The following is a 12,163-nucleotide window of genomic DNA, read 5'->3' as shown; positions in this document are numbered from 1 at the left end:
AGAAAGAATGAAGGGGAAAAGTTTGAGGCAATAGCTGGGTTTCTATTTATGGTCCTTTGAGTTCAATGTAGAGTCTTTGGTTTCTGGAAAGTCTTGCCATTTTGTTGGGGCCAGTGCACGCTTTAAAACTTGTTTCGATGGAGGAGTCTTTTCTCTCTTGAGGTTTAAGTGACTTCAGTGGATCTGGAGATGAGAGAAAGAGAGAGAGCCCAACAGGAGAGAGGCTCTTGTTCCAAGTTCAGGTGCAATCTGTAGTCTGACCCAAGCTGTCCTGTGAATAGTTCAAAACCAGACCTGAGTCAGCAGGTTAGCCATGTGACTCACTTTTTTTTAAACAAACTCGTGCGTTTGTGGATTCCAAAGCACTTGTGTGGGGGCGGGGGGTGGGGGGTGGTGGGGGGGTGTAGTGCTGTCTTTTACACTGTCAAGATTTGGATCGCCATTGCCCAGCCCAAGCTCTATTAATTGAATCAGTGAGCAATTCTTTTGTCTCTCCAAGCACTGTCTCTTAGTATGCAAATGTTTTTCCAGCCACTGCTAATCTCTTTAAACAAGTCATCTCTTCACTCCAGCAACAGTTTAAATTGATGTTCATATAACAAAATTAATATGCCTCATTCTTGACAGTTGGGGGTCTTCATGACAAATCATAGACAGTTCATCATTGATTAAGGTTTATTCTTCTTCTTTGGCCTCCTCGTCTCGAGAGACAATGGGTATGCACCTGGAGTTGGTCAGTAGATTGTGGAGCAGCGCGTGGAGTGGCTATAAAGGCCAATTCCAGAGTGACAGACTCTTCCACAGGTGCTGCAGATAAAATTGGTTGTCGGGGCTGTTACGCAGTTGGCTCTCCCCTTGCGCTTCTGTCTTTTTTCCTGCCAACTGCTAAGTCTCTTTGACTCGCCACACTTCAGCCCCGCCTTTATGGCTGTCCGCCAGCTCTGGCGATCGCTGGTAACTGACTCCCACGACTTGTGATAAATGTCACAGGACTTCATGTCACGTTTGCAGACGTCTTTAAAGCGGAGACATGGACGGCCGGTGGGTCTGATACCAGTGACGAGCACGCTGTACAATGAGTCCTTGGGGATCCTGCCATCTTCCATGCGGCTCACATGGCCAAGCCATCTCAAGCGCCGCAGGCTCAGTAGGGTGCATATGCTGGAGATGTTGGCCGCCTCGAGGACTTCTGTGTTGGAGATACGGTCCTGCCACCTGATGCCAAGGATTCCCCGGTGGCAGTGAAGATGGAATGAATTGAGACGTCGCTCTTGGCTGACATGCGTTGTCCAGGCCTCGCTGCCATAGAGCAAGGTACTGAGGACACAGGCTCGATACACTCGGACTTTTGTGTTCCGTGTCAGTGCGCCATTTTCCCACACTCTCTTGGCCAGTCTGGACATAGCAGTGGAAGCCTTTCCCATGCGCTTGTTGATTTCTGCATCGAGAGACAGGTTACTAGTGATAGTTGAGCCTAGGTAGGTGAACTCTTGAACCACTTCCAGAGCGTGGTCGCCGATATTGATGGATGGAGCATTTCTGACGTCCTGTCCCATGATGTTCGTTTTCTTGAGGCTGATGGTTAGGCCAAATTCATTGCAGGCAGCCGCAATCCTGTTGATGAGTCTCTGCAGACACTCTTCAGTGTGAGATGTTAATGCAGCATCGTCAGCAAAGAGGAGTTCCCTGATGAGGACTTTCCGTACTTTGGTCTTCGCTCTTAGACGGGCAAGGTGGAACAACCTGCCACCTGATCTTGTGTGGAGGAAAATTCCTTCTTCTGAAGACTTGAACGCATGTGACAGCAGCAGGGAGAAGAAGATCCCAAACAGTGTAGGTGTGAGAACACAGCCCTGTTTCACGCCACTCAAGATAGGAAAGGGGTCTGATGAGGCGCCGCTATGCTGAATTGTGCCTTTCATATTGTCATGGAATGAGGTGATGATACTTAGTAGTTTTGGTGGACATCTGAGTTTTTTCTAGTAGTCTGAAGAGACCACGTCTGCTGACAAGGTCAAAGGCTTTGGTGAGATCAATGAAAGCAACATAGAGGGGCATCTATCACACCTAATCTGTACTAATGCTTTGTCTTTCAACACACCATTAATATATTGTTTGCCTGTTCTCCGTGACCTTTTGGTCAGCTATGTGGCCTGGTCCAATCTGCACCTTCTCCTTTGTTATCTCTTGCCCCACCCCCACCTCACTTGTTTATAATCTGTGACTTTTCTAATATTTGTCAGTTCCGAAGAAGGGTCACTGACCCAAAACGTTAACTCTGCTTCTCTTTCCACAGATGCTGCCAGACCTGCTGAGTGATTCCAGCATTTCTTGTTTTTGTTTCAGATTTCCAGCATCCGCAGTATTTTGCTTTTATTATTATATAGAGGGGCATCTGTTGTTCACGGCATTTCTCCTGCAGATGGTGAAGGGAGAACAGCATGTCAATGGTGGATCTCTCTGCTCGAAAGCCACACTGTGCCTCTGTGACATGCTCAACCAGCTTCTGGAGCCTGTTTAAAGCGACTCGAGCAAAGACTTTCCCCACTATGCCGAGCAGGGAGATTCCACGGTAGTTGTTGCAGTCACCGTGGTCACTCTTGTTCTTATAGAGGGTGATAATATTGGCATCGCGCATGTCCTGTGGTACTGCTCCCTCGTCCCAGCACAGGCAAAGCAGTTCGTGCAGAGCTGAAAGGATAGCAGGCTTGGCACTCTTGATGATTTCAGGAGTAATGCCGTCCTTCCCAGGGGCTTTTCCGCTGGCTAGAGAATCAATGGCATCACTAAGTTCCGATTTTGAAGGCTGTATGTCCAGCTCATCCATGACTGGCAGAGACTGGACTACATTGAGGGCGGTATCAGTGACAATATTTTCCCTGGAGCACAGTTCTAGGTAGTGCTCCACCCAGCGGTCCATTTGCTTGCGTTGGTCAGTGATTGTGTCCCCTGATTTAGATTTTTTGGGGGGCGGGGGGGAGATCTTCTTGGCCCAAAAGCTCTCTTAATGCCATCATACATTCCTCTGATGTTTCCGGTGTCAGAGGCCAGCTGAATATGACTGCATAGGTGTTGCCAGTAGTCATTTGCGCAGCACCTGGCTGTTCTTTGTGCAGCGCTTCTGGCTGCTTTAAGTGCTTCAGATGTTAACTCACAGGGGGCTTTCTTGTAGTTCAGCAGTGCAATGCGCTTAGCGGCTATGACAGGTTCCAGCTCTTCAAAGTGAGATTGAAACCAGTCTGCATTCCGCTTCACACGTTTGCCATAGGTGGTCATTGCTGAGTCATAGATGGCATCTCTGATGTGGGCCCACTTGGTCTCAGCATCCCCTGTGGGAGTGTTTTGAAGGGCTTTTTCAAGTGAATTTCGAAATTTATGTAACAGCTGTGGTTGAGAAATTCTGCTAGTGTTGATGCGCGGGCGGCCCTTCTGCTTAGAGTGATGCAGCTTCTTTGGTTTGAGCTGCACACCAGGGAGTGGTCCGTATTGCAGTCCGCACTGTGGAAGCTGTATGTGATTTGAACGTTGTTTAAAGAGGCTCGCCTTGTGACGATGAGGTCCAGCTAGTGCCAACGACGTGATCTTGGGTGCCTCCAAGAAACCTGGTGACAGGTTTATTAAAGTTATCTAATACATTGTATTTACTATTACAAATGGGTCAGCAGCATCCTGTTTTTGCCAATATCACTCAGTCCCATTACACCGTAATCTTGTATTCATGAGGCACTTACAGCGCTGACATCTGGAGATTCCTTGGATTTTCTTGCCTGTTTTCCCCTCAATACAAGTTCTGGGACAATGTGATTCTAAATGGATAGCAGCAGAATTGCGACATTTATATAGAGTGAAAGTCCCGCAACTTTCAACATGTCACTGAGCTTGTGTCCCAAGTGAAAATAATATGTGCCAGATGGTAGAAATCAAGACATTCCCTAAGTGACTGATTCCATTTTAAACTGAGGTTATATAACACAAGCCTTTAAACTGTGTTTTAAAAACATAGCTGCTAGGTTATTTTAAAACACAACGTTAAAGGCTTGGAGCAGGGGTGTCCAACCTTTTCACATGGGGGGCCACATTACAATTTTTGTCTTATATAGTGAGCCGGTGAGACAATTTCGGAAAGATAAAGGCATTAAAACGTTATCTTACTATTAATCAAACTAACAAATGTGCATTTTTATGAAGAAGCTTAAATGAGAAGACTAATTTATTGACTTACTTTCTCATCACTATGTTGGACATTGATTTAGTGAGATACCTGGCATTTTGTTTGCTTACATAGGTAGTCAATGTCAATTTGATATAGCGATGCAAAGTAGTCCAGATAGATGTCCATCTGTCAGGAGTGAGCTTGATCTCTCTCTCTCCCTCCTCTCTCTCTCTGTCTGTCTCCCTCTCCTCCCTCCCTCTATCTGTCCCCACTCCCACTGTGTTCCCCCATCTCTGTGTCATTCCTCCCGTGTTGTGCCCCCCTCTCTGTGTCGTGCCCCCCTCACTGGATCCCCCCTCTCTCTGTGTCCCCCCACTCTCTCTGGCCCCTCTCGCTCTCTTTGTCCCCCCTCCCCTTTCTCTGTGGCCCCTCCCCTCTCTTTCTCTCTCTGTCCCCTGTTCTCTCCCTCTGTCCCACCCCCCCTTTCTCCCTCTGTCTCTCCACTCTCTCTCTTTGTCCCCCCTCACTCTCTTCCCCTTTCTATCTCTCTCTCTGCCACTGTCTCTCTCTTCCCCCTCTCTCCGTTCCCTGCCTCTCTCTCTCTCTCTCTCTCTGTTACCTTTCCACTTTCTCTGTGCCCCCCTCCCCCCTCTCTGTCCCCCCTCTCTCTGTGCCCCCTTTCTCTCTCTATCCCCCCTTTCTCTCTCTGTCCCCCCCTCTCTGTCACACCATCTCCCCCACTCTCTCTCTCTGCCCCCCTCCTTCTGTCTCCCCCCCTCTCTCTCCCCCTCCCTCTCTGTCCCCCTCTCTCTCTCTGTCCCCTACTCTGTCTCCCACTCTCTCTCCTCCCTCCCTCTCTGTCTGCCCCCCTCTCTATTTCTGTCCCCTCCTCTCTCTTTCTCTGTCCTGCTCTCCCTCTCTCTCTGTCCCCCTGTTCTCTCTCTATCTGACCCCCTTCTCTGTCCCCCGTCTCTCTCTCCACCCTTCTCCCCTCTCTCTCTCAGTCTCCTTCTCTCTCTACCCCCTCCTCTCTCGCTCTGTCCCCTCTCTCTCTCTCTGTCCCCCATTCTCTCTCTGTCCCCACTCTCTCTCTGTCCCCATCTCTCTCTCCCCTACTCTCTCTCTCTGTCCCACCATCTCCCCCACTCTCTCTCTCTCTCTGCCGCCCCCCCCTCAGGCTCCCCTTTCTCTCTCTCTGTGCCCCACTCCCTCTCTCCTTCCCCCACTCCCTCTTTCCCCCGCTCTTTCTGTCCCCCGCTCTCTCTCTCTGACGCGCCTCGCTCTTCCCCACTCTCTCTCTCTGTCTCCCTCTCTCTCTTTCTCTCTGTCCCCCCGCGCTCTCTATTCCCCCACTCTCTCTCTGTCCCCCTGCTCTCCCTCTCACTCTGTCCCCCTGCTCTCTCTCTATTTGACGTCCCCCCCCCTGTACCCCATCTCTCTCTGCCCTTTCTCTCTGTCCGTCCCTCTCTCTCTCCCCCACTGTCTCCTTCTCTATCTCCTGCTCTCCCTCTCACTCTGTCCCCCTCTCTCTCTCTGTTTCCCTCTCTCTCTCCCCTACTCTCTCTCTGTCCCCCATTCTCTCTGTCCCCCTCTCTCTCTCTCTGATCCCCTCTCTCTCTCTCTGTCCTCCTCTCTCTCTCCCCACTCTCTCTGAACCCCTTCGTGGTTTTCGGTGGGCTGTGTCAAAAAAAAATCAGAACCCGCTGGAAACCCGGAAGCTGTCCAAAGTTCGGAAACTGCTACTCTACTCTCAGCATCTGTCAGCCGTGAAACTGACAGTTGCGATTTTTTTTTTAAACTGGTCTGGTCGGAAAGAAGAAGCCAATGGGAAATTTCTCACCCCTGAAATTACCAGTCGCAGACCTCAACAATTTTTACCACCGACACTGGTGTCCATGTACGGACACGTTGCCGACCCCTGGCAGAGGGAGTAGACACAGAGATCCAGCTCGAAGGAGGTGACACCTCCAACATAGGGTGTGCAAGCAGAAGATCAGTTTTCTCGACATGAAGCTCAGGTTTTCACAGCAGGTCATTGTTTACATCTGCAGCCTCCTGAACCAAGATCTTCTTCTCAGTGGAGCAGCTGGCCATGCATTGCCAGTGGCCATCAAGGTGCCTGTCACTGGAGGGCCACCCCACAACCTTCCCTCCGCCATTGCCACCCACCGCACCCCGCCACTCCCACCCCCCTATTCCGCCAGGTCTCTGACTCTCTATTAGGAAGGCAAATGGCATGTTGGCCTTTATTGCAAGGGGATTGGAGTACAGAAATAAAGAAGTCTTACTAAAATTGCACAAGGCTTTGGTGAGACTGCACCTGGAATACTGTGTGCAGTTTTGGTCTCCACATTTAACCAAGGATATACTTGCAGTGGCGGCAGTTCAGCGAAGATTTACTAAATTGGTCCCTGGGATGAGGGGGTTGTCCTATGATGAGCGGCTGAGTAAATTAGGCCCATATTCTCCGGAGTTTAGAAGAATGAGAGGCGATCTAATTGAGACATACAAGATTCTGAAAGGGCTTGATAGGGTAGAAGCTTAGAGATTGTTCCTGCTGGTCAAGGAATCTAGAACACAGGGACACAGCCTCAGGATAAGGGGCCAATCATTCAGGACTGAGATGAGGAGAAACTACTACACTCAAAGGGTTGTGAATCTTTGGAATTCTCTACTCCAAAGGATTGTGGATGCTCCATCACTGAATACATTTAAAGCTGAGATACTGATGATTTTATGTACTTAAGGCTGGGATAGATTTTTGGTCCCTCAATGAATCAAGGAATATGGAGAGCGAGCAGGAAAGTGGAATCGAAGCCCAAGATCAACTATGATCATATTGAATGGCGGAGCAGGCTCTATGGGCCATATGGTCTACTTCTGCTCCTATTTCTTGTGTGCTTGTGAGTGTGGGGCTTGGCACCTGTAATTGTTGTGCCACTCTCCTTTCCCACTTTCCTGCAGTCCTGGATCCTCTTGGTGCACTGTCCCCAATTGGGAGGGTCCACACTCCTGCTGCTGACTTCCTCAGCCACTTCCCTGCATGCCAGCCTGGTCTCGTCCTCCCATCCTTGGGAAAGATCAGCTCTCTCTGCAGTCTCTCATATCTCACAACAGAACCTCCAGGTAAGAGTCTGCGACCCAGGTAACAGCCTTCCCAGGGCTTTTCTCCAGTACTGTGGTTACTGCAACTTCAAAAGTTCCTGTGTAGTTGAGCCTTTCTGATCCTTGTCAGGGTCCCTTTAATTAGAAATCCTTCCTTTGACAGATGCGGCACATCAGCTGCCTGCCCTCCCTGATTGGCCGGGGAACCTGGAGGGGAAATGCTAATATTGTGGGCAAGTTAAAGAGCCTTGGAAAGCCCGCTGAAGAGTTCAACAGGTTCCTGACATTCTTTTTGGCAGGGGCCATCACTTGAAAATTCTAACCAATGACTCCTTTGTATTTAGAAACAGAATTTGTATATTGGTTATAGTTAATGCTAATATTAAATATGATAGAGGAGAGATATGAGGAACCTTTAGGTTGATGACAGGGAGTATAGTAACCTGTTAGTTACAGCACAGGTCGAGCAACCCGGACATTATGGGCTGAATTTTTCCAGTGCGGCTGAGGTCCCGCCGACAGGGCCAAAGGCAGGAGGTGACCCAACCCAAGGAGGCATATTCCTGGAAGTGGCCAATTAAGTGGCCACCGCTGCCAATTAAGGTTGGCGGCCCGCCCCCAAGACCTGCTGTACCAATCACAGGGCCAGCAGCTCCACGGCATCATCGCTACTGTTGGCCATTGCTGAGGCTGCAGCTGCGAGGAGAGGCCAACTCAATGACTGAGGCGTCCTCAAAGAGAAGTAAGTGGACTGGGGGATACTGGGCCAGGCAGGTAGGCGCCAGCAATCGAGAGAGTGAGGGGTCGCTGAGGGCAAGCAGCACCTCTGCTGTGGGGGGACCCATTCCTGCCAGGGGTCCGCTCCATGGGCCATGGACTGCCCAAAAAGGAGGGCATCCCAGAGCCCACTGGGAGGCCACCAGGTTTCACTGGACGGTTTCCCTATGCAGAGGTGGGCTCTCCCGACGTGGACAAAATGCCCTTGGAGGTGGGAAGTGGCCCTTAATTGGCTCAATTGGGCTCCTGGAGGGCAGCTGATCTGCCACCTTTCCCACTGCTTGAAAGATGGCATGGTGGCAGGAAGACGGCAGGCACCTCCAACGCCTTTCTGTGCCAGCTTGCCAGCCTTCCTGCCTCTCACTCCATCCCCAAATGCCTGATAAAATTCCAGACCGTGAATTCAAAATCCCAACACAAAGCTCGTGAAACTGTATTCAATAAATCTCTTGATCTGTGTGCTAGTACTAAGAAAAGATAACTAAGAAAGCTGCCCAATGTCAAACCAAACTGCTATGTCCTCAGGGAAAGGAACCTGCCACCACAATCCAGTATGGCCTGCATATGACTCTAGTTGCACATGATGGTTGACTCTAATTGCCTCAGGGCAACTAGGGATGGGCATTAATTGCTACCTTGCCAGCATTACCTACGTCCCAAGAATAAATTTTAGAAAATTATTTTGTATTCAATGAACAATGCTCAAATGGCTGACTGTATCAGTGCTGTTTCCTGCTCCCGCCCTGAAATGGAAAACTTTATCAAATTTGCTTCTGATTTCCACCCTTCTCTCATCTTTACATGGTCCATTTTAGAGGTGTGCAAAGGAAAACCGACCCAAGTCCGAATGATGGATCCGGAAGCCCAACCCGACCTGAACCCGACACATGCCGTTGGATCCCGTTGGGGTCAGGTCGGGTAGCAGGCCTTTAGCCATGTTCTGATGTAAAGGCCTGCCACCCGACCCGACCCAACCTGGACGGGTCCCGACGACGTGTCGGGTTCAGGTCGGACTTCCGGGTCCAGAATTCGGGCTTGCGTCGGGGTTTCCTTTGCACACCTCTAGTCCATTTCCGACACTTCCCTTCCCTTCCTCGACTTCTGTGTCTCCATCTCTGGGGATAGGCTGTCTACTAATATTCATTATAAGCCTACCGACTCCCACAGCTGCACTTGGCTACTTGCTAACGAAAGGGAAGGTGTCGATAGGACAGAGGGTCACAGAGAATAACTGACCAGAAGGTCATGGAGCAAAGGCAAAGGGTGTGTTAATGGTGTGGTGAAAGACAAAGCGTTAGTGCTGAGAGGGTGTTAAATGACAGAATAATGAACAGTCTTGGCCAAAAGCACAAACATGAAAACAAAAGTGTGCAGGCACATGGTTAAAAAAAATGAATGATGAAACAAGCTAAAATAAAATAAAAATAAAAAATAAAAAAGGGGGGCGGCCAGTCATGCTCTGAAACTATTGAACTCAACATTCAGTCCGCAAAGTACTACTGCAGTCTAAAGAAGTGCAATAGATTCCAGATACAGTTTCTTTTCTACATATGTATAAGGCTGCTAATATTCAGCCTTCTCACTCAATTTACTGTTAAAATTCAACCTAGTTTGCTTTTTAAATAGTTTTCAACAAGTTAAGTAAAGTTAGCAAAACTAGGCTAACAAAACAAACTTTAAAAAATGCATATACTTCTGTTTACCAGGATTTTTAAATTCTTATTCTGAGACCAAAAATTTAAATAAAACAGGAAGTGCTGGAAATACACAGCTGGTCTGGCAGCATCTGTGGAGAGAGAAGCAGAGTTAACGTTTCAGGTCTGTGACCTTTCATCAGAACTGATGAAATGTTTTAAATAACTGATCACAAGTCACCAATTGTGTCTGTGGACAGTTTATAACAGCAACTGCTGCCAGCCTGATATGTAACAATGTTCCTAGTTTTACAATACATCGCAGTGCAATTTGCCATCACAGTCTGAGCACATCCAACACTCAGTTATGCTAGGAACAGAGTTAAGACATATCTAGTTCAGTAACACCGTTCAAACAACTCAATTTGACATATACATGAACACATACCCTTGATAATCGACTCAGCTGCATAGAGATCCCGCTTGTAAGTCACCTAAAGGGCAGAGAAATTTCATGTTTATCACAGAAAGAAAATCAATAGCTCATGTAATCGCAGCCTGAAACTGTTTCTTTACATCATCAAACAAATGGAAAAACACAGAATGTACTCTGGATATCTGATTTTATTGTTAAGCACAAACATCAAAGCTAGAAGTAGGTTATGCTGTTTACTTCTTAAAATACTTCAATGTTTCCTCAGTTAGCATATCTTCATGATATGTAACATTCCATATTGACTTTACTTTTTTCTAACACCAATTTTCCTTCTTATTTTCTCTTCTTATACTTGTTTAGAGATACAGCACTGAAACAGGCCCTTCGGCCCACCGAGTCTGTGCCGACCATCAACCACCCATTTATACTAATCCTACACTAATTCTATATTCCTACCACATCCCCACTTGTCCCTATATATTTCCCTACCACCTACCTATACTAGGGGCAATTTATAATGGCCAATTTACCTATCAACCTGCAAGTCTTTGGCAGGTGGGAGGAAACCGGAGCACCCGGAGGAAACCCACGCAGACACAGGGAGAACTTGCAAACTCCACACAGGCAGTACCCAGAATTGAACCCGGGTCGCTGGAGCTGTGAGGCTGCGGTGCTAACCACTGCGCCACTGTGCCGCCCTCCACTGCGCCACTGTGCCGCCCTTGCTTCTAAAACCAGCAGGCATCAATGGAATGTCACCAGGGTCAGAAGCCTAAGCTGATTTTTCCCTTCAGTACCCAGAGACACTGGGGCCAATCGTGGCAATGCTACTTCCCAGGCTGGTGAGTTAATTCAGCACAAACCAGGGAGTGACAATTCACACCTGAATGTTGAAGCTTCACAAGTTAAAGAGACCCTGCGAGGGTCAGAATGGATCCATTGTACAACTGTCAAGAGAGAGTCAGCTACTTGAGTGACGGAGCCTCAATGAGGCAAGGTTTCCCCATGGTTCTCTGATGCATCCCTGGACATCATGCTGCAGGCTGTAAGGGCCCCAGCGAGAGAGTCTGTTCCCTGTGGACAGGAGGAAGAAGCCTACCTCAGAGACCAAGCAGGAGTGGCTGTAAGTGGCAAAAAGAAGTGAGCAACAGCATTGTGGTGCCTTGCTCCTGGATTTAGTGCTGTAAGAGGTTCAATGACCCTACCAGGACAGGACAGGTGAGTGGCATGCCACATTCAAGTGCCAACCCCCTCACTCTGAACTCTCCAGCCTTCTGCATAGCACTCCTCAGACCTACACACCTTGCAGTTCCACCCATTCCTCTCTCTCAAGGCACCTCCTAACATCCCCATCTAAACAGCCATCACTGACACTCATCTCATCTTGTTGCCATGACACAACTATCCCTCACAGTGATCCATCCCAAATGTGTCCTTCTATTCTCTCAGCACTTCCATTTCTCACATTTACATCTCTCTTCTTTCCCATCTTGCAGGAGAAGAGAGCACAGAACATCAGGGGTGGCCCTCCAGTCATCGCGGCCCTGACCACTGCAGAGGAGGACACACTGGAGAGAATCAGAGTATCAGGTTGCATGGCGATTGGCGATGGAGAGCTGTGGTCTCCCAGCTACCTGGTGACAGAATTAGATATCACACTACCCCATGGCACACAGCATTCACTCATGTTGACTTGATGTCAGTAGGCAATGAAAAATGATTATCTGCACAATTCAGACTGAGAACACGCTCACCTTGTCAGCTCTAATTTATGTGTATAGGAGATCATGCTTGAGACAGGGTCAGCAGCGGAGAGTCCTCGTTGGAGGGCACTGGACACTCCAAGCTCTGCTCAGTTGGATGTAGATGCTGAGCATCAGGGGTCATCAACAAAGAGGAATTTTCTGGAGCAGCAGCAGCAGATGTGTAAGGTTCTGTCAACCTTTCCACAAGCACTGCGCACGATTGGAGAGAAATTGGAGGAGTCCAGCTCCACCATGAGGGCTGTGTGTCTCAGGCCTATGTGCTAATGTCTATGTCTGTGGAAAGAGTGACACC

General features: G+C 48.7%; 1 protein-coding gene across 3 annotated transcripts in view; it reads right to left on the bottom strand.

Annotated features, from left to right (window-relative positions):
- The window catches only part of crppa (CDP-L-ribitol pyrophosphorylase A), a 481,556-nt gene that overhangs the window by 321,043 nt on the left and 148,350 nt on the right, over positions 1-12,163 (bottom strand). For all 3 annotated transcript variants that reach the window (XM_068009407.1, XM_068009398.1, XM_068009416.1), the window contains exon 5: positions 10,118-10,163. In XM_068009407.1, the coding sequence (XP_067865508.1) occupies positions 10,118-10,163 (46 nt within the window). The remainder of the gene's footprint in view (positions 1-10,117; positions 10,164-12,163) is intronic.

Source organism: Heterodontus francisci, chromosome 2 (genome assembly GCF_036365525.1).
Source record: "Heterodontus francisci isolate sHetFra1 chromosome 2, sHetFra1.hap1, whole genome shotgun sequence".
Taxonomy (NCBI): domain Eukaryota; kingdom Metazoa; phylum Chordata; class Chondrichthyes; order Heterodontiformes; family Heterodontidae; genus Heterodontus; species Heterodontus francisci.
The sequence above is the reverse complement of the archived record's forward strand: the minus strand, read 5'-3'. Positions and strand labels throughout refer to the sequence as shown.